The sequence below is a fragment of the Anolis sagrei genome, chromosome 4 (assembly GCF_037176765.1).
Source record: "Anolis sagrei isolate rAnoSag1 chromosome 4, rAnoSag1.mat, whole genome shotgun sequence".
Classification (NCBI taxonomy): domain Eukaryota; kingdom Metazoa; phylum Chordata; class Lepidosauria; order Squamata; family Dactyloidae; genus Anolis; species Anolis sagrei.
This window is the reverse complement of record NC_090024.1, coordinates 97,915,992-97,941,946: the sequence shown is the minus strand read 5'-3', so window position 1 is coordinate 97,941,946 and position 25,955 is coordinate 97,915,992. Positions and strand designations below refer to the sequence as shown.

General features: G+C 38.2%; 1 protein-coding gene across 6 annotated transcripts in view; it reads right to left on the bottom strand.

Moving 5' to 3' along the window:
- Positions 1-463: 463 nt before the first annotated feature.
- CDH12 (cadherin 12) overlaps positions 464-25,955 on the bottom strand; it is an 805,590-nt gene continuing 780,098 nt past the window's right edge. For all 6 annotated transcript variants that reach the window (XM_060774685.2, XM_060774688.2, XM_060774686.2 and 3 more), the window contains 5 exons: positions 20,910-21,046; positions 15,782-15,903; positions 9,808-9,925; positions 4,849-5,100; positions 464-1,707 (listed from right to left, as the gene is read on the bottom strand). In XM_060774685.2, the coding sequence (XP_060630668.2) occupies positions 1,208-1,707; positions 4,849-5,100; positions 9,808-9,925; positions 15,782-15,903; positions 20,910-21,046 (1,129 nt within the window). In that variant the 3' untranslated portion in view covers positions 464-1,207. The remainder of the gene's footprint in view (positions 1,708-4,848; positions 5,101-9,807; positions 9,926-15,781; positions 15,904-20,909; positions 21,047-25,955) is intronic.

Genomic DNA, 25,955 nt, shown 5'->3' with positions numbered 1-25,955 from the left:
TTTTAAGCCAATTCGTAGTCATAGTACATTAGAAGTATTCATCATTGCAGGAATAAGGAGCATCCATCACTCTACTGGTAACTCATCTTGCTGTCTCCTGTGAAAAATAATATGATGGATCAATTGAACTTTTCTGAACATCTTCTGATGTTCTTCCTAAGCTTTCTCAACCACAGGCCTTGAGATCTGTGACTAGAGTTTTCATCTTTCCAGTCACCCAACAATCTCTTGCTATTATTCATCCTGGTTCAGATTTCTGGAATTGAAGGCCAAAATTTTTGAAGGACCAAAGGTTGAGAATCATAGCTAGTTACAAACTGTAGGAAATCACTCACCAGTTCATGTGATAATTGCAGGAATGAAAGGTTCACATGAAAACTCTTCCTTTCTGCACCTTTTCTCTTTCTTTCTTAGCACAAAGAAAACATTGGACAATAATTGTGTCATTGAAATGAGACATATATGATTCTGTCACATCTCATTTTTTTAATTCTTGAAAAAGTGTAACATTTTGATGAACATTTTAAATATCCATTGAATTAAGTTTACAACTTTACAACTTGAATGGGAATAACCACTTTTTTAATTACCCCCCTCCCTGTGAAGTGTAGGAATAAAAAATGTTTCCCGGTTTAAAAAACAAAACAAAAGCAAAAACAAACGAATAAGAATAAAACATTATCCCCGTCAAGTTGTGGTCACTGGACAGATTCCAGCTGCTGTGTTTTAAAAGAATCAGAAGTCAGCATGTGGCTATTGCTTCTCGACATAAAGATTAATGTCCTTTTCTTTATGTCAGTTTTCCATCACTCCATTGCTGCAATCACTTCCACTTTAAATGGTAAGAGTTTCAATAGGCACTTCAGTGGAATTAAGAAAAATCTACCACTCTTCCACCACGATGCTGGAAAGCTTTCCTTCCTTCTGGGTATTTTCTGTAACAGTAAACTGTAGTGAATAGGCCTGAGATTGCCTCACTGTGAATCCAAGGAAATAATAATAATAAAAATCAACCAACCAACAAAAAAAAGTCAAGGATGATCCTTCCTTTGACAAATAGTTAAACCAAGATTGACGGTATGATAAATATAGGAGCTTGCTGGAAACAGATTCTGTCTCTTATCATCAAAAGGATCTTGTTCTATAAAGCTTGCTCATTTCAAAATCTGCCATGGGTTAACTTTTCCTTTTTCCTCTATCCCCCCAGCTAAGTAATTTTATCAGGATTATAGCTTTCTTCTTCTCCAAACATCTCTGCTAAGACTTTGAAACGTGGTCCCCAGTCACTCAAATAATCATAATCCTGGTCTGCTTCAGTTGCAAGGGAATCTATAGAGCTGAGAGATTCAGCCACAGATCCATTTCCTTCATAAGCATATGTCGCTAGTGAGTCATAAGGGGGAGCTGAGGGGTCTCCATCATTTTCTCTCAGCCTTTGATTTATAAAATCTCTGATATTTGTATTGTCCTCAGCGGGTGGTCTTGAACGAGGCAAGCGGAGAGCCTCTGGTTTTATATCTCTGCGCATTTTGTTGTCCTCGATTGCTTTAGGATTCCTCAGGGCCCCAATGTCAAAAGCCTGGGTGTCCTCTTCACCACCTCCTTCATCATCATAATGGATGACATTGTCTCGGACATCTTCCTTTGAGGTCATTAGGGTGTCTTTTTTCTTCTGCCGTCTCAAGGCTACATACAGAACCACAATAACTAGAAGAAGAAAAATAATCAATTAAGCACAGGAAGAACTTTGTTTTTTTCCAATGAAAAAGATTACAGTCTGCTATCTAAGAACAATAAGCGGCTGTTCCTTAAATTGCTTTGAAATCTCAAGCATAAAATGGATGAGAACGTAAATGTTAAGGTTAGGCTAAAACAGCCTCCTGACCTTCATGAAGCTATTTCCTCCTCACTCCAAAAAAACAAAAAAGACTCTCTGAGCATAGATAGTTTGAAGGAATTCAGATATTTTCCTGTATGTTAGTGTGACTTACTGTGATAGATACAAAGCAGCAGAAGATTGGACTGTTTTGTTTTTTAAAACTAAGTTTTGTAGACTTTAGAAAAACCTTGTCCTAGATTGATTTTATTATCCATCTATTACACATTGAACAATAAGGCTAATGCTAAAAGTGAGAGGCTCACCAAGGCCATGTTACCAAGGGCATTCATAAATGTGACCCGAATCAAAGAAGTCTTCATCTATGGTCCTGTCTGCATAATCCTATATATATATATATATATATATATATATATATATATATATATATTCAGCTTAAGATACACTGCGTTCAAACAGGCTTACTTCAATGGAATGGGGAAATGAATTGCAGTCACTTTGCTACACAGTTCTCACATATGAGTTAACAAAACAATATCAGATATAATACAAAATTTGTTGAGTTTTAATTGAAGTTCTAATAAAGCATTATTTAAGTACTAAAATGCTTGGATATAATATCACAGATCAATTTGTTATGAAAATGATTCAAATGTGCTTATATTTATTCCATAATGTGATCTACATAGCTTACCTTTATACATGCTTAACTATGTAGAAGAGGTGCTATGTGATCCTCCTAGTGAATTGTGAAGATGCACATGAAGACAACAACAAGAGTGCCCACTGCACACTGGCAGTTCTTAGTCATTCCCTTTATGGGCATCAGGAGTATTTGATCTGCACTGGCTCCAATGTGCAACAATCATTTTGCAGGATCCCTTACATAGTAAACTAATAGCATGTCACTACTAAATATAGATACTGTGAAGTTGCACAATTCTACTTCCTGCAGGTCTGTGTCCGCCTATGCAGATGTGAGTCCAATGCCAAATTCCCACTGTTATCTTTGTAACAGACACTGATACAGAAAATTTACTTTGCATCTCAGAAATGTTTCTGTACTTCTCTGATACTCCCTTTCCATGACATTGAATGGCTCTTCTTTTTGGCATCTAAAACCAACTATCATCAGTTGGACAGGGATTGTATATCAGGATGGACACAGACACTTTCAATTATACATAGTATCTAGAACTTTACACAGAATAGGCAAAACCAGTTCTAAAATTCCATGAAAAAATGCCGTCATATAGCATCAGAAAGTCAACACTGAAGTCATGTCTAAACGGGGTCAACGTGTGGAGTGGGAAGGTTCGGTCTCTAAGAGGGCCCCTCTTGAATGTGGGGGCTATCCTTTCCCCTCTGCTGTTTAACATCTATATGTGGCCACTTGCCCAGCTGGTGCGAGGCTCTGTGCTTCAATGTTATCAGTATGATGATGACACTCAACTCATTCTGAGGATGGAAGGCCAACCAGACTCCATACCCGATAATTTCCATCAATGCCTTGAGGCCGTTACTGGATGGTTGCATGCCAGCAGATTGAGGGTGAATCCAGCGAAGATGGAGATTCTTTGGCTGCCCTGGATGGCGTGACATTATGTCCATCATCTTTGGTAAAGAGTCTGGGAGTCCTTTTAGACCCTATGCTGATGATGGAGGCCCATGCCTCCGCTGTGAGCAGAGCCGCATTTTTCCATCCGCATCAGGCTAGGCGACTGGCTCCTTATCTGTCAAGGTATGACCTGGCCACGGTGATCCAGGCTACGGTCATCTCAAGATTGGACTATTGTAATGCCCTCTACATAGGCCTGCCTTTATCGGTGATCCGGAAACTTAAACTAGTGCAAAATGCTGCTGCCTGGCTTCTCGCAGGGGTCTCAGTGAGGTGTCATATCACTCCAATCCTGCAGCAACTGCACTGGTTGCCGATTGAGTATCGGATTACCTTCAAAGTGCTGATTCTTACCTTCAAGGCCTTATATGGCTTGGGGCCGGAATACCTGAGGGACCGCCTCATCCCCTACAAACCCCAGAGATCACTCTGTTCAGACGACCAGAATTTACTTGAAGTTCCCAATTTTAGAACCTTTCACCTGATGTCTACTAGGCATAGAGCATTTATGGTGGTGGCTCCTTACCTATGGAATGCCTTGCCAGCGGGGACATGAGCTCTCCGAGATTTACTATCTTTTCGTAGAGCTTGTAAAACTTATTTATTTAGGCTGGCATTTGAACCTTGCTGATTGAATTTTTCCTTGATTTTAATGTATTACATGTATATATAGTAAACCACTCCGAGCCTTCGGGAAGTGGCGGTATATAAAATTGATTGATAAATAAATAAATAAAAACTGTGAAGTGTGCTGGTGGGACTTCTAGGATTAACAGCGCTATATAAAATTGATCAATAAATAAATAATAAATAATCCAATGTTCTCTGGGTTACTTTAATAATGTCCCTGGGTTACTTTAATAATGTCCCAGGTGTTTCACACTAGAACCTCCCCAATGCAGTGATGTCACTTTTCTTAGTAAAGTGATGCCACTTTTCCTAGTAACATGAGTGAGTGCCCTGATATGACCTCACTAGAAGCGACTTTGCCAGCAAGCCTCTGAGAAGGAGCTGATTGTCCTCCGCATCACCACAGTAGTGTTTCCACACCTCCAAAACTTGGGATTACTCCCTCGAGCTGGAGAAATGGCTGGATGTGACATTTCTGTTATGAATCCAGCCATGTGTTGTATGGACTCCCTGCAGAAGCTGGAAAGTAATTCCACATTTTCTGGCCAACATAGACATGGCCTGGATCAATTTATCTGGCTATGCTTAGTTTATAGGAGCTGTCATTGACACAACTTGTGGGGTTGTGTGGATCATATCAACTGCCATCTGTTCACTTATCTCTTGTAATGATCATATATCCCTTTCTGTTACATGTCAAATTGTAGAGGCTCATCTTATTGTGAAACCTAGATTTGTTTTATGCAAGAAGAGATGCACTAACCTAGAAGTATAACAATGCACAACAAGATTGCTATCAAGGCTCCTGTGCTGAGTCCAACAGGCAGGAAGATGGCTTCAACATTGCAAGAGAGGATGGTACCATCAGAATCACATCTGCAAACACGGATTGTCATTGTGTTTGTACTACTTTGTATTGGATAGCTGCTGTCTTCTATCACAACTGGAAGAAAATACAGCTCTTGTTGCCGACGGCTATATCCACTTCTTCTGGCTATAATCCCAGCTGTATTGTCTAGGGGAAAGAAATAACATTTAGGACAAAAACAATGACTTTCTACTGAGTTCTTAGCTTTATGATTTTAAAATGGTGAAAGTTGTAATATGCTAGGAACAACGGCTGAACCTAGATAGTTTGGCTCAGGGAATACCCTTCATCATGTTCATGTTCCCTCAGTAATATCCAGTCAGGAAAAATGTGGTGTGCCTTTATCATCTGGGGAATGTCTATGTTCCCACAAGCAACAGCTAATAAGGTGGAGTGGGGTGGGAAAATAATACAATTCATTGTGTATTACTATCCATTTCAGACTGTCCAAGACATTTTGTTGCTCCAAGGAAGAAAACAGACAACTCCACATTATTTCTCGTATACAAGCCATTGTCATTAGTACAATTAATCAGGTTTTAATCTATACCTTAAAGGACCTTATTGTATCATATCCTTAAGGATAATAACTTTCAATATGAATTCTCATCCAGAGTGCATGCATATTCCCAAAGACACTGGAGTCAGCAGCTGCCACTCCTGGGAGTTGAGTCTTTCTCCAGCATTTACAATAGGACAACATCCTTCACCACTCCTGAGGACAGAAGATGTTGACCACAAATAATTTTATCTATCAACTTCTGGCTTTCAACACTTTGATGTTATTTCCTCAGGGCAGGACCAGTCCTGCTGCACACTATAGAGAGAGAAAAGACATATAGTGCTGCTTCAAGAGCCAGCCTCATATGTTCCTTACCAATGAAATCCTGACCTATGTCAGATTCCAGAAGCAATAAGACAATTTCTTTGTTCTAATGTTACCAAACAAACAAAAGGAAAAAAAACTTGAGGGGGAAATGTCAAGCTCAAATTGGCCATAAGCTAATGAGATCCTCCCCTTCTTCTTTGGACAAATTGTGATTATTGGGACTCTTGTGCTACAAGCAAAATCGGTTTGTCAGCAAGCCTGTCAGAGCTGAAAAGGACAGGGCTAGAAAAACAAGAAGGATCACATTCACAGGGGATGTTATCTCTTCCATATCACTTGTCTCCTGCTTTTTCCTTAAGTCTGCTTGGATGCCCTTCAGCTGCTGCAATTCTTGTTCAGCAGGAAGGGAAGTGTGGCTTTCTTGTTTTGCCAGTTATCACCAGAGACCCTTTTCAAAAGGTAGGAAATCTTCTGCAACCCTGCACCTGTTCAGAAGAAAAGTCCCACCAGAAATCAAACTAGGCACTTCATGCCATTAGTACATTCACTAGTAATCTCTGATTAAGGCAAGTGCAGGCTTCTATGAGAGGTATTTTGCCATTTTCCCCAGTAGGAACTGGGTTATCACTGCTTTCCTTTGAATCAAAGAAACCGAATGAGGAAGAAAACTGATGTAAAGATTGAAGGGATTAAGCAGAAAGTGAGATTAGAAACCAATTTGCTAGCAGCTCTGATTGGGATTGCCTGCGGTGCTCTCTGCTGCTTTATTATTTCGACAACGCTCTCTAGTTCACAGCATCTCCCACAACATTACATGGCTTTCTCAACTGGATGCTTAAAAAACCCCTTCCGTCTTTGAATGCAGCTGCAAAAGAAATCTGAGAGATGAAGTGACATATCCTGTTTCCTTGCAGATAGGTTCATTTCCCATGGGAGCTATCAGTTGCGGAGTATCTGAAGACAAGTTTTATTTTTAGGGGAAGGCCCCTGGGTTGATATTACAGCATCATACATTAGACTAGTGCAGTATCTGCTAGCACAAAAGCTATTTTTACCCTATTTGAAAGGAATATGTCCAATTCAGAGTGGAATTAGGAAGTTTAATTTTCTTAAATTAGCTATTCGGTTCCATGCTACTAATACCAGCAGTTGGATTATAACATTTGTAGATTAATGTGGTTGTAGAGTGTTACATTCATTGTGCGATTCACAGAAACCTTTACATTTTATAGATTTGAAGGGTTTTTTTCCCCTTACAGATCTTTATCTGAAAAAGATTCCCAGGCTGCCCTGTTGATAATTTAATTCCAAATATTGTATCTGCCCTCTGCTTTGTAAACTAAAACACATACAAAAAATTAAAAAGTTATAAGAAGAGGGAAGGGGGGGGGGAATTTAGTAGCCAAATGTGAAAGTTACAGTAACGATAATGACCTAATGGTAGCGAAAAATAACTGATATGTGTTTTCAAAAACAAGAGATAAGAAGTTGCTCATTTCCCCCCAATGCTGTAGGTAGAATGGCTGCAAGATTTATCATGAAAATTAGAACAAGATGTTTGATTGTGATTTTAGAGTTTTGCTATCTCAGATCAGGCAGATAAAATTGATGCTACATGGAAAAATGTTTTTTTTTAAGTTGTGCTGGATGTAATAAGGACATCAACATGTTTCTTTAAAAAAAATTTAATCTGTTGACTGATAAGGAGATTATCTTCTCCATTCACTGAATAATGTTTACTCATAACTTTTTCTTGGTACTTTTTGGGACAAAAATGCTCTTTGGGCATTTCAAAGGTTTTGATTGTTTTTGAAAAAATGAGGCCATTTTAAAACTTTAATTTTTGTTTAAAAAAAGATGGATTATTTGTTGTTGTAATGTTAATGACATCAAGTTACCTTTTTTGTGAGGTGGCCTTGAAGTCATTTACATAATGAACTACTTTTAAAAAGATAAGATTTCAAGTTTTTTTCCCCTTAGGACTAACATTCAAGGATGTTTGTAGGCAGATAAATATAGAGAAGGCAATCATTTGGCTTTACTTGAACTAACATAGGAAAATGCTTACATTTGTAAAAGAATTGTATTCCTTGGGAGTTTTCATCAAGAAGAATAAGTCAACCTGATATTTTTATACCCAGCATGCATCTTTCTCCCTGTCACAGGGTGCATGTACACTGCAAAATTAATGCTTTATATCACTTTAATTGCCATGGATCAATGCTGTGATTTGAAGTTTAGTAAGGCACCTGTATCCTTTGGCAAAGAAGGTTAAAGGTCTTCTAAAATTACAACACCCATGATTTCATAGCTTTGAGCCATGGAAATTAACATAGATTCAAGCCGCACAACCTACTACTGTAGTAAAGAGGTGATCCTGTACCAATTTGACAAGAATTTGAAATTTTCAAATTCCAATATGAACCCAGCTGAGCTGTATTCATTCCAGACTAAAATGCAGACCATAATATAACATTGCATTGCTCTCTTTACAACTCCAAGTGCTACAAAGCCACATTCAAATAGGAATGTCACACATGACAGTTGCCTGCTCTGATTGCATTATCACTTTCTCTTTTCTGTGGAAAAGACTCAATTTTCTTTTCTGAATGACTGTCCCTACAAGACAAGTTTCACAAAGTGAAACAAAAAAAAGACTTTCATCTCTCTAGTAAAAATATATACAAATGAACTGTAGGACTCTAATTATCATGTCTGGTTAAAGTAATATTATTGTCCAAGAGGAATAAGTATTTACTCCCCATCACACAGACACACACATCCATACCATACTGCAAACTATAAAAGTCAGGGTAATGATTTTAATGGAAATCTTTTCAACATTTATAGATTAACAAATTTGGGAAGAATCCCAAAAATCATCAAGCCCTCAATCCAGTGTGGAACCTTCAGCATGAACATTTCCAACAGGTAATTGTCCAACTTTTTTTGAAGATGAATCCAATATCAAAGAACTCATACTGTCAAAAAGTCCTTTCTAAAATGCTCCATAACTTAAAACCATTATTATCTGGAGCAGCAGAGAATACACTCCTCTTTCTGTCAGCCTTTTAGGTAGTTAAACATGCTATTACAATATGTCACTTCCACAGTCTTCTCTTCATAAAACTGAACATGTCCAGCTCCTTCAAGCTTTCCTCATATGTTTGGTTCTCTATACCTCTATCATTTTTGTTGGCCTTCTCTGAAACCACTCCAACCTGTCCATGTCCCTCTCAAAGCAATCAAATGAATTCAGTACTCCAGATGAGATCTAACATGCACATAACTGGAATACTATTTTTTATGACTGGGAACTATGGTTTTATTAATGCAGAATAATATAGTATTTGCATTTTGCTGCACTGTTATACTATTGTGTCATGTTCAATTTCTGATCAAAAATAATAAGGTCTTTTTCACATGAAACCCTGCTAAGCCAAGAATCTCCTATCTCATACTTGGGGGCTAAATGTAGAATGTGCATTTGTTCACAACAGCCTGAATTTGTTGCTTGAAATAGCTGCCTCCCTTTTTCCTAATGGTTGGGCCAGCTCTACTGACCAGTCATTGTATGTTCTTCTTCTACATCTCAACCCTCCAAGACATTAAGTAAAGTCACACACTCACCCAATGTTTAGAAAGCTACTTTGAATAATCAGGGAAATTCCCTAAAATCTGAACAGGCATCTTATCAGTTATTCCCAATCAAAGGTGTATGTTTTTGATAGGAACATATTTAGTTGCATTGTTTCTGTCCTCCCTTGAATTGGAGGGCTCCTTTATATCTTTGGGTCCATCACTGTAGAATCCTAACATTTCCTAATGTATAAATTAGTTATCCCTTGCATTTCCTTTCCCTTAAAATGCAGGTCTTTTCTTTCTTGTCCAGCGTCTAAGAAACAATTACATACTGAAACAACTTATTTTCACCAATGTGGTCAAAAGCCTCAGGCATGAGAATAATAGAACAAAATAATTGGCAGCAATATTATCTGAAGTAGAAAGATAAAAAGCAATCTTACTTCTGAAATCATGGACTGTGAAATTTGGCTTTGTAGAAACCTCAGGTGACAGTCGAAAAGAGAATTTTTGCCCAGCAGGTGACAAATCTTTGTCTGCAGCACCAACAACCTGGATTACCTAAAAGAACAGTGGAAATAAAAGGAAACCACAGATTTCCAATTGAAAAGGGGGGAAAAAACTTAATTTTATCACAGAATAACACAGCAGAAGTGGACAATTGTGAGTTATAACAAGACTGGATATGGCATCCTCCATGACTATTGAGACTTTGCTTCTTTATTCCATAACAGAAAGTTGCATTTTAGTTTCAAATGTAAATATGCACATACTAACTATAAGTGATAACAATCCACAGCTTTAGATCTTTGTCTATCTGCAATGTCAAAAATATATCTGGATGACTTTTTTAGGTCTTCGAATTGAAAAATAAAATCTAACTTCTCTTCCAAATCTGATAAACCCATAATGAAAGGAATAGAGGTTTTGAGACATGTATAGCTGCTAGATGCAAGAATTTTAACTTTAGCTAGTTCACTGATGACCACCCCGTGGTCAAGTAGTTTCAAATGGTCAGATGTCAGAACTTCTAGGATTAGTAATGCTATATTGGGAGACCCTACTGACTTAGCTATGAACTCTATATCTTAGATATTCTTGAAATGTAACAAATTTTAATGTATCTAATATGCATGGCCAACTGCCAGCTCAAAAGTACCTATGAAGTTCTGGTTTGTTATTAGAAGCAGAGTACAGATAACCAATTTTCAACTGCAAGACCTAAATCCAATAGCTAATTCAAATGGAAATAGATCCCCTGAGACAATGGCAACTTATCACTTTTGCAAGTTTGACTGACAACCTTATCAGATGTAGTCTTTTCTGCATCTTATCGCCATTGAACTACACTGCTGAAATAGAGTCCCATGGAGTTCATCACATGATGCAATCAAATTCCTGGGGACTCTGTAAAGCTGCATTTCAGTAGTGTAGAGAAACCAAACTCAGAGTGCTTTTTGAAGAGTTGGGGAAACATGAATAGGGAGTGGGAAAATACAGGAAACAGCATGATATGGGAGGTCATTTCAGAAGACAGGGAAAGACAGTAGGGAATGAAAGTTCACTCCACTTTCCCTGACTTTTCCCCTGCCGATTTTATGAGATCTGATTCACCAATCTACTCTAGTTCAAAGTACAATTAGAAGTACAATTACAGCTCTGTATCTGTCACCAGCCTTGAAGGACGGTCAAGCAGCAAGAGTTGTAACATCCTCAGCCTTGAGTTAACTTCATAACATGACACAGGGTGGATCTAGATAGGCCTTTATTCTGGGAGAGTCCACGTTTTAAAAACGCGGATTTTCCTGGGGGCCTGTCCACATCCACCCCAGAAAGCGCACACTTTCTGGGGTGGGTGTCCAGACGTTCTCTCGGGACTAGCCGAAGAGAATGTCTGGAGGCCCCCTTAAAACCCCAGTCCCCTTATTTAGCCTGATAAATAAGGCTAAATAAGTCTGGACTGCAGAATAGAACCGGAAATAGTGGATTTATCCCGCACCTTCCAAGAAGGTGTGGAATAAATCCACTATCAAATTAATTCACTACAAAGCAGGGTTTTCCTGGTTTATAGCGAATTGATTCAGGACTGTCCAGAATATTGTCTGGACAGCCCCTCCTTTACTGTGGGATCTACTGCTATAAAACTACTTTCTGGACGGGCCCACAGACTTTATCTTGGTCCTCAGGGCAAAACAAAGATGTAGTGGTAAATATGCCAGTCCCCTTCAACATATGCATTCAAGATTGTTTGCATTAGCCTGTGACTGTCAACATTTTTGCCATTTCAGGATGCTGCTGTTGCAGACCCATATATTGTGTGTCCAAAGATACAAATGCTGGAAAAGGGTCAAATGTTGTACTGTATGAGCAGCTTCCACAGGAAATTATTTAGAACTCCACTTGTGTTTGTAGAAAGGAGATTCAAAGACTTAGTTTTGTTCCACAGGTATAGTAATTCAAGTGCAGAACTGTTGAGACTGCAAGTTTCATCTCCTTTGGGCAATAGTTTAGAATACAGCAAGAAAAAAATTGTTATAACCTGAGGGCTTCAAACTCTCTATTTGATTTTGTAAAGCTTATAAAACAGCACTATATAATGCAACATAACAGGACAGATTTTGTTGCTTTTGTTACTATTGAGAAGCAACTCAAAAAGAAGTAGAGTTTAGGGTAACTTTTAATGAGAAGGTGGAACAACATGTTCTAGAAGGCAGCGAGAGTTAACAGAATTTACTCCTATAATATAGTTTGGGTTTATGTTTCAATCTGCTATTTCTTCCATCCTGGCAAGGAAATTGCTGTCTTTTATGAGTTTTGTTCCCAGGTAAGAAACTTGTGATTATATTGCCTAACTTCTATAGACACCTGAAGGCCAGCTATATGATGGCTGAATACATCTTTTGGAGAGCCACAGTTAATTTGCGGTACAATCACTTCCTATCCATTAAAGAAGCCACTAGACAAAATTGCAGTTGCCTAAAACAAGCTTAAATGACTATTTACCAAGCAAGTCCAAAGGCAGCTTAGATCCCAGAGTTTGGAAACTTACTTATAAAAAATAATTGCCTGCCAACCCCCGAAATAAAGAGACCACACAATAGTTATGGGTTGAAAATATGGGCAACTTCTATATTAACTATTACTGCATAAAGATTTATCTTTATCTATTTCTAAGGGTGTCATGAACTTGGTGTGGATAAAGCCAAGGTAGTGTCCCTGCCTGGCCTACCTTTGGCTTACTGCAGTGAAGCACCTGGGTCCCTTTGTTGATTTAACCTGGGCAACATGCTGGAGAAGTCTCCCCCAAGGCTGTTGAAGCCAGACTCTCCCCATTCCTAGGCCATTTGGTTTTATCTCACCTCATCTAAATGAACGACAGGTGAGTTTTTAAGTTCATGGCCTTCACCCCATAGGGGAATGCCTTGGGTGGACACCAAATTGTAAGTTCCCTTAGCTGTTTTCTGTTGTGGCCTATTTAAGATCACACCATCCCATTTTGCCCCTCAGAACAGTAAGGGTAGGTGAAAAGCTCTCCTAGAACATAGGAGGAAAAAAAATCCCTACCCAGTCCCATAAAGGAACCAATAAATTTTACTGTTAATGAACGTGCATGGTGGGTCAACGATCTTTGGAAAAAAAAGGGGGGGGGGCTGACTGTTGCTTTGTTTCAGCCCTGCCCCCTTAAAGTAGTTCCAGCTCGAACTACTTTATAGCCTCCATTCAGGAAGGAGGCAAATCTCTTTAATCCCCTAGCTGTGCAGGAGGACAAAATCTCCTTCCTTGTAGTTTAGCACAAATTGCTATCATAAAAAAATCCAAATCTCTTGTATTTCTACAAAACATTAAAAGCCACCATTTGTATATTTTAAACATTTGACTCTTTTGCATTGACCACTTGAATCATGTAATATTGCTCCTCCAACATTTTATGAGGTTACACTCCCTCAACTAAACACACTAAAGGTTACAGTCAATAGGTAAAAAAATGAACCAACCACTAGATTAGTTCCTAGGTCCCCTTCTTCACTGCCATATAATGCAGATTATCACAGTGGATAATCTACATTATCTGCTTTGAACTGGATTATGTGAATTTACACTATCATATAATCCAGTTCAAAGCAGATAATTTGGATTTTATATGGCACTGTAGAGGAGGCCTGAGCAGGGAGTAATTTATGGCCACCACATCTAGCCTTTATATTATAACATTTTAGGTGACATACTTCCATTTTTTCACTTTCAAGCAGGTTTACATAACCTTCTGAGGCTAAGAATATGTGACTGGGGCTTGATCTACACTGCTATAGATTATCAAAGTAAATAATCTGGATTGTCTGATTTGAACTGGATTATATGAGTCTATACTGACAGAAAATCTGGGATAAGAAGTAATCTGGGATCAGATCCTAGGATATAGGGCAGTGTAGATCCAACCTCCATTGCATCCCTCTAGCTAATTAACAGCCCATCAAATATATTTTGTGGAAAATGCAATGTTTTTGTGTAAAGCCCAACAAACACTAACACAGGGTGAGAGGATGCATTGAGGCATGCCCCCTTGAACAGAAGAGGGCATGTCTCAATGTATGACATTTTGTTTCAACACAGCCTTTCTTGTTGAAGATCAAAATATTTGCAAATACACACATCTCTTACCTCTTATCAGTGAATTATTTGGGAACGTATGAGATATAGGGTCTTGGGTCAACAATTTTGTAGTGTTTCTAACTTTATTTGATTGAATGTTTCCAACAAATAAGGATGATTTTTTTGTTTGTTTCTGATGTTTCTGTTTTTAGGGTTCATTATTCAATATATGCATCCAAACTGCAGATTCCTGCTACCTCACAGCATCACCTGGTGAATGTTTCATATGAATAAGTCCTGCAAACCAAAAGTCCCCTATCATTTATCTACACAAGACCACTGGAGAATATCATATGGAGTCTTGCCTGTCGGTATTATCACTATGCTGATGATGCATAACTACTATTGTCCCTTTCAACCTGCTGCCACTATTAACCATTGTCTGGGTGCCAAGAGGGAATATATGTGATGCTTTTGATCTATAAAGCCTAAGTGGTTTTGGCCAGGAAGTCTGAATTATTGCTTCCTTCTATATTATCTGGATGCAGGGAGGGCTTGTATATATAATATTTAACTAGAAAGCTCTAATGGTTTGTGGCTAGAAGTCTTGAATACTGCCTCCTTCTGTATTTTATGAACATGATCTTAATTTATGGTCTTCATCAGATGCCATTTTGCACATTTCATGATAAGAAGGGGCTGGGGTGGTTCACATGGATACAATAACCCTGGTCCGATTTGGAGTGTTGAACTCCAGATCAGTTCGAGGATGGGCTTTATTGCTAGACACTAGGCCATTATGGAGATAGTAAGTGTCCTAACTGTCCAACAGCACTGAAAAGAGAATGCACAAAAATGTATAGACTTCCTACAAAAGAGACAACTTGAATTCAAGAGTAAATGACAGCTGTCAAGTATTAGAAGCACTGAAGAAAGGCAGACCTTGTCAAAGGGAGGACCACCAGCCTCAAAATGGATGGTAGTTCTTGGCAACAGGCATAATATTAGCCAAGAATCTGAAATGATAGGGAAGTAGGAAGGAGAGAGGGAGGAATCTGCTGCCCCTTTGGGGTTAAGTGTCTGTATAAATATGCCCTAGATTTATGACATAAAAGATGGGTGGGGGAGGCATTTGTTTTATTTCTTTTTAGTAGCAGCACCACAATTATGGAGACATATCAAGCTGACTCCATCATCCACAAGTTTTAGGTAGGAAGTAAAAACTGCTCTATTTCACTGGACTTTTGGGGTTGTTTTCTGAGATTCTCCATTACTCCTTTAGCTTTGCTGTTATTATATTACTTTCTTTTTTAAAAAAAACTGATTTAAAGTTGTACATAGCTTTAAGGGCCTTCATAGACAGAAAAGTGAGTTGTAAAGAATGCTAATAAATAATATGCATGTACATTACACAAATAAATAAGTCATGTAGTCATTCCTTGATTTTCTTCGCAAGAAACTCACCACTGAACCTTAATTTTATGATTATTGTACCAGCCTCAGCTTCCAGTAGATAAAGATTACCTTGAACACTTATCTCTTTTTAAAACCTGGATGGGGAACATATGAATTGAAAATCACATCCTCTCCCATCACTGCTTAGAATGGCAAGGTTTTTTAGAAGTTGCGTTTCAGTGATATCTGGAGAATCACATGTTCCTCAGTCTTTATGCTACTTGATAAATAAAAAATATGATTTAAATATACCATAGCTATAGAGAGAACTATTCTTAAATTGTCTTTTCTTCTTTGTTGGTCTTTGTACTTGATGTCATGTTCCTATGACTGAAAACACATCTAATACATTACAGAGAAAAAATGAAGTACCTGTCCTGGTCTAGCATTTTCACACACATAAGATTCATAGGGTACCGCAATTTCTGGAGGAAATTCATTGACATCTAAGACGTTGATGATGACATTGACCTTGCTGGTTAATAGTGGATTGCCTGGTAGAAGGAAAATAAATAAAAAAGAAGTTATGAAATAGTAGCAGAATCACAGGCACCATTATATATAAGGCACAAAGCAATGAAGGGCATCACAACCAATCTTTCTTGACATATTCTTTTATAACAATCTGATATATACCTCTTGTAAAATACTGTGTCTCTGATAAAGAGCAGGGATGGGTTACCCCTATGAATATGGTTGGACTATAACTCACATCCTCAGACATCATTGGTTAGTGAGGGCTAATGGAGATACAATCCAAGAACATGTGGGGAGTCACATGTGACTCACATTTTATATGAAGAATAGGCAAAGGACACAACTCCATATTTTGGGTATATTCATATGTAAGATCCAGCACTTTAGCTGAACTTCAATACCTCAAAGATGATAGACAGGTTGTGGAAAAACAGTTATGATATTCAAATTCCTATTTGTATGCACACCCTTTGATTCTGTGTAGACTACCATACAGACAGTCCCCAAGTCAAAAACAAGATGGGTTCTGTAGGTTTGTTATTAAGTTTAATTTGTTTTTAAGTTCGAACAGGTACATTTTTAGTGTAACTCCAGTCAAAAATATATATTGGCTTGTTGTGGAAACAAGGATTGTTAAGAAAGCTTCAGTTGAGACACCTTTTCTCCATGATAACTCTTTCAGGAGTGAATTTCCTTTCCGAGGGTTAGGTTGGGTTTTTTTCCACTTTCTGTTGTCTTACCCCATTCTTAACTATGATTCATTTCTAACTTGGATGTTTGTAACTCTGGGACTGCCTGTACTTGTATACACGTGAAGCACCTAAATTTACCACCAGCCCTGTCAGTTAACTAATATTCAATTTTTCACAAACATAGGAATGCATGTCATCAACTTGGCTCATCTTATCATGCTTACATTGTGCATACTTCGGAATCTATGTTGACAAGACACAATTTCATGCTCGGTTTGAAACCTGTAACATTTGTATGATTTGAGTTGTACAATTCCAGACCAGTGGGACATAAATGAATGAATGCTCATTCTTACAAAAAACAGTTTCCACATAGAAAATGGACTTGTCAAAAAGAAATCATAACTAAATTTCTTGACATGGAAGTTTTTATGTGGGTGGATTTTTTTTGTCATTTCCATTATACCTAATGGGCCCCCTAGTAGTACAGTGGGCTACACCACAGAGCTGTTGAACTTGCTGACCAAAACGTTGGTGGTTCGAATCTGGGGAGTGGGGTGAGCTCCCGCTGTTAGGCCCAGCTTCTGTCAATCTAGCAGTTTTAAAACATGCAAATGTAGTAGATCAATAGGTATTGCTCTGGCAGAAAGGTAACGGCACTCCTTGCAGTCATGCTGGTGACATGACCTTGGAAGTGTCCACAGACAATGCTGGCTCTTTGGCTTAGAAATGGAAATGAGTATATAAAGGAATTTAAAGGGTCAACCTCTGGCAGGGTGGTCAAGCAATCCCACCGCTGCCACCAATATAAAGGAATTTAAAGGGTCAACCTCTGGCAGGGTGGTCAAGCGATCCCACCGCTGCCACCAATATAATAAAATTACTAGGGTCAAACCTAGGTGCAGGGTGGTCAAACGATTTTATCTCACCACTACCTCCAAGATAAAGGTGTCACAGGAATATCTGAGGCAGGGTAGGCAGACAAATAACACACCTCTGCCACCAATATGGTAAAACCAAAGGCTGACCCTATGTTGCATATGCGATTGACCGATTGATCTTAATAGTAGTAGCCGCCACCACCTCAGAAATATTGGCCTGAGGAACCAAAAAGGTATGAATGTATTATAGGTAAAATAGGCTTGCTTGAGGTTTGGAATCTTTTATGGCTTCCTCTACTGGATGACTGGATTTTAAGATTAAGCTGAGAGAATGATTTCTAAGAGAGGCGAATGGATTGAGACATGCTCCAGTTAACAATAGAACAAGAAAGAGTTTATTTTGAACTTAATATGAACAGCAACGCGATGAAATGAGTGGTACAGAATCTTGATGCAATTATAGAACCTTGGTTGCTTAAATCAAACAGTTCTCTCTGACAGAATAGCTTTCACAGCTGTGAGTCTCTTTAACCAACTGTTCTATTATTAGACACAGTTTTACTTGGAGCACAGACCCCCGTCTGCCTCCCTCAATTGGCTATAAGGTATCTTTGAAACCTCTCTTAGGCTCAATAAGACACAGCTCTCCTTTACTAGTCTTTCTAACCTAGTAAAGCTCTAGCCTAATTTCTTCCCCTTATTCCTTAAACCTAGAGATTCACTAAAAGCTCTTTTCCTCCTGTCAGTTCCCTGCAGTAACTTCCTCTCTCCAAAAATCCAACTTTCTCTGTCTAACTCTTAAACTTTTCTCCCCCCTTCTGTCAAAACTGGCAGCTTATTTTCCCTCTCTAACCTGACTCCTCCCCTGATTGTTACACCCAATCAGGAGTCAGCCTGACTCCTCCTCCTGCTCTGCTTAACAACCAGGAGGCCAACCACTGCCATGCAGGCCTCGGCCTAGCCAGCTAAAAGGTAGATCTATCACAGAGTACCACCCCTCAGAGTCAGACACGACTAGACTTAATGTAAGGGGAAACCTTTACCTTCATTATACCTAAACTTAGATTATTATACAAAATCAATAGTATAATAAAAATAGCTGCTTCCCTATCTGTTGTTGAATACAAATCTCCCAAATCAGTTATCTAACTGAGAACCATAGCAAGATTTGGGAAATAATTTGTTAACCGTCTTTGGTATTTCCTTAACAAATAGTTAATATCTCTATTAATTATTTTTTGCTATATAATTATGAACTGATAAATATTTTGCATTTAGTCTCCATTATTTTTATAAGGATTTGGAACAGAACAGCAACTTTTTTTCAGAACACTGGTATTTTGACTCAATTTTGTAAACAAACAAGCAAACTATTAATGGTAGCAATTTGTGCAGCTAGTCAAATCTTTGTTTTATTTCATCATAAACTAAATAATCACTATCATAATAACCCATAAAATACGCTGCTCAATAAAATCTCTGCTCTTTATCAGGATATGAACTGGACTCGGTATATAGGATAGTTACAGAGTGCAGGACTTTGGATGAAAGAACTCTTTAAAATATATACAGAATATTCTCAGTGATAACACTGATTGTTGAATACTGGACATAACTGACAACATTATGATGAAGAGAAATTAATCATTTCTTTGTGGTTTCATTTCCATTATATATTTCCACACGGTCTTTATCAGCACAAATTGCACACCATTTATAGTAGCACCAGAAAAACAACTTGATCTCCTGAGATTTGAACAGGATCTCAAATCACTTCTGTTAAAGATTATTTGCTTTGAGAGCAGCAAGATAAGCATCATTATTGATTTTAAATACTGCCCCATCTCAAAGCCACAGATGCTCTTTGGAAAACAACTGTCAGAGTGCTTCAGGGATGAGACACACACAGCTGATATAGCAGACACCTGCTTTTGACCTTTGCTGATTCTTCATGCAAAGTGGCAAAGTCCTGTTTCATTTGTTATTTCTGAGTACTGACAGGAGTCCAGCTGGTGGTAGACATTTATGATTAGGAATGGGAAGATGTTTTTTGACATTTCCCCATCCCAGGAAATCGGTGTTTAGAACTATGCTGGAGAATATTTGCCCTGAATTTCATAAAACATAGTCTGTTTCAAATGGGTAACACACAGCACACAGTACAATATATACCAAGTCCAGTTCATACTTATTAATGGGTTTGTACAAATACTTTGTGGAAGTACAAAGGGATATTGCAGGATTTGTGCTACAGACCTTATGTAGAAAGTCTGTGTTCATGAAGCATTTCCTCCAGATAGAGTAGAGGTCATTTATTTGGCTATGATGGCTTGATGAATGATAGCATCTTGAAAATCAAACTCACACCAACTCTGTAGGCAACAGCTACATGGATATACTACTTCTCTCACAGTTTTCCTCCATGTGAGTATTTCCTGATGACAAATATATTATTCCCCAAATATTCTCATGGGAAGCACTGCCAAGTTTGACTTAAAAACAGTGCTAATATGCAACATTATAGAAGGACTGGTGACATCTATCATGTGTTCAAAATACTTGCTAAATTCAGGAGGGATTAAAAACTGGGAAGGTGTTAACAAATGACATAATTATGGCTGGTTACCAGGTCATATGAGTTCTGGCTCCTCAATATCTACAGAATTATTTAATTGTTTCCCAGAAAGAGTTTTCATTTGGAAAAAAAGAGGTGAAAGAGGAAAGTTAAAATGAACAAATAGGATTATTGAAATCTATTTCATCCCCATATTTTTTAAAAATTGAGGGATAAATAATATTTCTGAATAGATCATGTCCTAATTTCTGTTCCATCCATCTATGGTTGGCATAACTTCTTATTACAATATCAGATAGATTTTTCAAAGGTATCAATGAGCGGATGTCTGGAAATATGAGCCCTATTCCTAATATGAGGTAAAGGTAATCCCCTGACATTAAGTCCAGTCATGTCTGACTGACTCTGGGGTGTGGTGCTCATCTCCATTTCTAAGCAGAAGAGCCAGCGTTGTCCGTAAACACCTCCAAGGTCATGTGGCCGGCATGACTGCATGGAGCGCCGTTACCTTCCCGCCGGAGCGGTACCTATTGATCTACTCACATTTGCATGTTTTCGTACTGCTAGGTTGGCAGAAGCTAGGGGCTGACAGTGGAAGCTCACGGTGCTCCCTGGAATCGAACCTGCGACCTTTCAATCACCAAGCTCAGCAGCTCAGTGCTTTAACCCACTGTGCCACCGGGGACTCCATTCCTAATATGAAATGTGCCACAAATACACATTATAAAATGGGAACATTCCCCTAAATGATAAATAAAGACTTTAACATCAAAGATGACCAAAGATGCAGTTGTACATATTTTTTTTAAAAAATAATAAAGTAATAAAATTAATTTTGATAACTACTTTTATCATATTTTTTCTTCTATACTTACTAAGTTTACTTGAAACTATAGAAAAATTGTACTGTGCTGTGCTCTCTCTGTCCAATAATTCGTTTGTGGCAATAGTTCCTTCCATTCCGTCTATCGTAAAGTAGCTGTCCACATCACTCTTCCAGTCTATGAAGTATCTGCAGATGCCAGGGAGCAGGGAGAGGAAGACAAAATTGAAATTGACAATGTTTAGCTATTTATTATAATAGCACCTGGAACAGCTTAATGAGCTTTGTTATTCTGCTCTCATAAGTGATTTCCCTTGTACTAAAGATGCAGTGATTGCGTTAATGCCAAGTCAGAGGGCTAAAAGGGGAGTAATGAAAGATGGACTTGAGAAAAGAAGCGGAGAAAGTGTAAATATCTTTGACAGGATTTCCAATATGGTCATCCAAAATGTTTTTCCCCCCGGTGCAATTCAACATGCTTCTCTATTTTCAAAGCCCAGAATCATTAGGAGAAACCTGTATCTATCTAGCTCTATTTCTTAGTATTGTTCACAAATTCAATTTGGACATTTGCTTTGCTGGCTGCTGTTTCTCATGTTTTCTTGCTATCTTAGCAAGCATGTTTCTGTTCACAGTATATTTCCATTGTTTACTCACTGGTCTGTTGCCTTGTGATAAATATTCTACTGCCTTATTTATTTCATTAGTTGTCATATACCTCTTAGACTACACATTGGGAGCAGTGTGGTATAAATATGCTTCAGAAGTATATGGCTTTGATGTCCTGCAAGATTGGAGATCAGGATCCTTTCCATACATTACGTGGCAACATGTCATCAGAACACATCATGTGTAGTTAGTTAAGCTATTTAAGGCATGACCACCTCCTTATGTCCCTCTCTGCTACATTTTGCACAATCTTCCACCACCACCTCTCTCCTTCAGTGCAGTATGAGCTTTGCTGGTTGCTTCAGAACCAGGTAGGAATTTTCTCTCCCTTTCTAGATGTTTTGCCTACCATTCTTTATGTGTGACACTGTGATAATTGACTTAGGGTGGTGATAATAAATTGGCTGTAATTTGCTAGATGGCAGGAGAATGTAAGACTTCAGTGTACATCTTGGCACCCCTTTGGTGGTGCAGTGACCTCTGCAGATCCTCTAACTAAAGAGGTGGAAATAAAGACTATCCTTGAGGCAAACCTGGAATGGTGTGTGTATGTGTGAACTCATTTATAAGGTCTAGAAGCTTCCATGGGAGTGCCCTGGTTGTACCTTCCAGTAAGTGACAAGTCACAGAGCCACCCAACTATTGGATTGTCCTTAGTGTTCTGGTGTTTTACTCAAGAAAAGGCTGAGTACGTAGTCGAGTATAGACATCTGCTCTCTGCTGGACCCACATAAGGTTGCTTCTCCCCTTACTCCCTCTTTCAGGTTCAATTCACTTAAATAGGTAAGATAAAGTTGCTCCTTTTAACCTAACTCTCTTTGTCTGGTCTTGTGAGTCCATGGCTGATAATCAAAGACACAGTAAAAATACTAGAAATATGTAAATATCAGGAACCTTGATTGGCCTGCCTTACAAATTAAGAAATTATAAAATGCAGACACAAAACAATCCATGTTATTTTCACTATTGCTGGGAAAAGAACACTTTTGATTATTTGTATAACTCTTCTATTGAAAACCAGGGCAGATATTCAGATATTCAGTGATACAATATACACAAAAAGCAGTAGAGGCTGAGAATCCCTTTTTCAAAATGCTTGGGACTAGACCTGTTCTGTATTTTGGATTTTTCTGGATTTTGGAATAATGGCATACACAGAATGAGATATACTGGTCCCAAGTCTAAAGACAATATTCATTCATGTTTTATATATACCTTATACTGATAGACTGAAAATAAATACACAAAATATTCAATGATCTTTGTGCATGAATTATGTGTATATTGAATTATCAGAAAGCAAAGATGTCACTGTCTCGGGCCCCTTCTACACTGCCATATAAAATCCAGATTATCAGCTTTGAACAGGATTATGTGGCAGTGTAGAGGAGGTCCCAGTCATCCATGTGAATGATTTTGGAGTATTTCAGATTTCAGAATTCCTGATAAAGGATAATTAAACTGCATACAGATAGTACCATCTTGATGGCTGAAAGTGAGGAAGAGCTGAGGAGTCTTCTAACCAAGATGAAAGAAGAAAGTGCAAACTCTAGGTTGAAGTTAAACATAAAAAAAATCAAGATAATGGCAACCAGGCAGATTGATAACTGACAAATAGAGGGAGAATGACAGTGACAGACTTTGTATTTCTAGGTGCAAAGATTATTGCAGATGCAGACTGCAGCCAGGAAAGCAGAAGTCATTTACTGCTTGGGAGGAGAGCAATGACCAATCTTGGTAAAATGGCAACAAAGATCTGCATAGTTAAAGCAATGGTATTCCCCATTTTAACCTATGGATGTGAGAGCTCATGTGAGAGGGAACTCTGAACATGGGTCAGCAATTGTGTTCAGAGCTCCTACCTCTTACTGCACTTTACTCCCATGTTTACAACTGAAAAACAGGTGGGATGGTAACCATCAAAAAATTCCCATTCTTTTTCATTGCCCAACCATCAGCAGTCTCTTATATCCTATGGGGTTTGATGCAGGACAACAGGATTCCATGGAAAGCAATGGTTTTAACCTGGAGCACTGTCTCTTGTATCCTATAGGATTTGGGGCAGAACAATAGGATCTCATGGAAGGAAATGAGAGTAATGCAAGTTGCTATGGGCAGGGGATCTCTTGGCTTTTGGATATTGTTTCTCCTATTTTTTTAAAAAAAGATGAATGCATTGCCAGCTCTTAAATTTCCATGAGTGAGTGTGAGTGTGATGAGGAGGTCAAACTCAGTATGGGACTGCTGACACCATAAAAGGGGTGATTCTCTACTCTTAAAGGGATGGTCACCCATGTTTTTCTCTCTCAATGTGATGAGGACATTGACCATAGAATAGTGCTTAGAGGATCTAGAGTTTCCTAGAAAGAACATATTTATCAAATTCACAAATAACAAAATTCAGAAAAGCTAGATCCACAAATATTGAAGGCTGACTGTACATGTGGACAAAACCCAGCAGTTTGTTAATCATTACAACTGAATCAGTATTTTCAAAACTCAGCACCTCTTGTTAAGCAGTTTGCTGCATTATGAAAAATACAACGCTGTCATGATTTGGCAGGAGAGTTTGTTAAGTAAATGCACAATAGAAGATAGTAGGGAGTGATGAAGCTTGTAAACAGAAGTTCTGATAATTGGAGTGCAAACATTTATTATTATTCTGTTTCACTTTTACATAGAGGAGATGTTTGCTAAAATTGGAACATGAAATGTATTGCTCCTCAGGAAGGATTAGCAGCTTTATTTTCCTCGTGTCACTTCATTTTAGTCTTCAGAACCTACACAACTATCCATGTAAATTAGATTTAAATCCTGTCAAATCAATGAGAGCTTTGCTCATTGAGCACTTACAAAAAAGGGTGGGGGTTGCTCAAGTCAGCATAATCCACTTGATAATATATCCTCATGCAAGCAGTTGGAGAACATAACAAACTAGCAAACTTTAAAGATTTTAAAGTTCAAAATGTGTGTGTTAACATCAATACTGAAATGTCTATGTAGTCTTAAACTATTTATCCATTGGCATTTTATCACAGTATGAATCTATCCTAAACTCAGTAGGGCATTATGGATTAGCTGAATAAGTAATAATGCCATTCTGAACTGAATCCAATAAACAGGCCTAGTGGTCTGACAAACACTTAGCAACTTTCCAACCCATGACAATCTTATTGAAGCCTTGACTGGGTTGTCAATGTCAAATTTGACTTCAGTTCTGTCCATTTAAAAGTTCTGCATGTTTCCCATAAGTACGTAATAATGTATAGGTAAGCAATGTACTAACTTTTATTTTAAACTTTATTAAACTTATATTGGATTTCTATATAATCTTCAATATAATTAGCAGCTCCATCACTCTAAAGTTCTCTATAAATAGAAGATAGGAAGATAGATGATGGATAGGTCGATAGACAGACAGACAGACAGACAGACAGACAGACAGACAGACAGACAGACAGACAGACAGATAGATAGATGATAGTATAAGACACCTCAAGGATGTGCTCCATAATCACACAGATTGCTCTTCCCCGCTGAAAAATTGGGGGGGGGGGGAGGATGCAAATCACTATCCCACTTAAATAAGAACTCATCCTCCCTCAAAAGTTTGCTTTAAGGTCTCTGAGATGTTACAGGCTACCTATTGAAGACCACAATGGTCATTTTCAGAACAATGTTTCAAAGGATAGATAAGGAGAAAAGGGTATCCTTTATTGCTAGAAAGGAGCATTTTCCAAATGGAAAGAATGCTTTCAACAGAAAATTCTCAAGACTAGTACCTCTGAAACTGTAATCCTGATCTCTCCCTTCATTAAAAGGCACCAAACTTGCAAGATCCAGAACACAGATATCCATGTACCTATTGTCTGTAATGTGGTGTTAGCGAATCTGCAGTTTCACCAAGTTTTGACACTGTGTGCATGCTGCATGATGTGAGAGGGATTTCTTTTGAGGGTCTTGGATTTTTAGTCATATTTATTTATTTATTTACATAGGTTCTTGTGGGTTTTTTCGGGCTATAGGGCCATGTTCTAGAGGCATTTCTCCTGACGTTTCGCCTGCATCTATGGCAAGCATCCTCAGAGGTAGTGAGGTCTGCTGGAATTAGGACAATGGGTTTATATATCTGTGGAATGGCTGGGGTAGGGCAAAGAGCTCTTCTCTGTTGGAGCTAGGTGTGAATGTTTCAACTGACCACCTTCATTAGCATTTGAAGGCCTGGCTGAGCCTGGGAAAATCTTTTGTTGAGAGGTGTTAAGATGTGCCTGGTTGTTTCCTCTCTGGTTGTTTCCTATTTATTGTATATACCACCTTTCTCACCCCATAAAAAGTAAAATAAAAACCCTGAGTTTCACTCAGAGTTCAATTAAAATCAGATGAAATAAAATCAATTTAAAAACTAACATGAGGCCAAAGCTTAATGTGT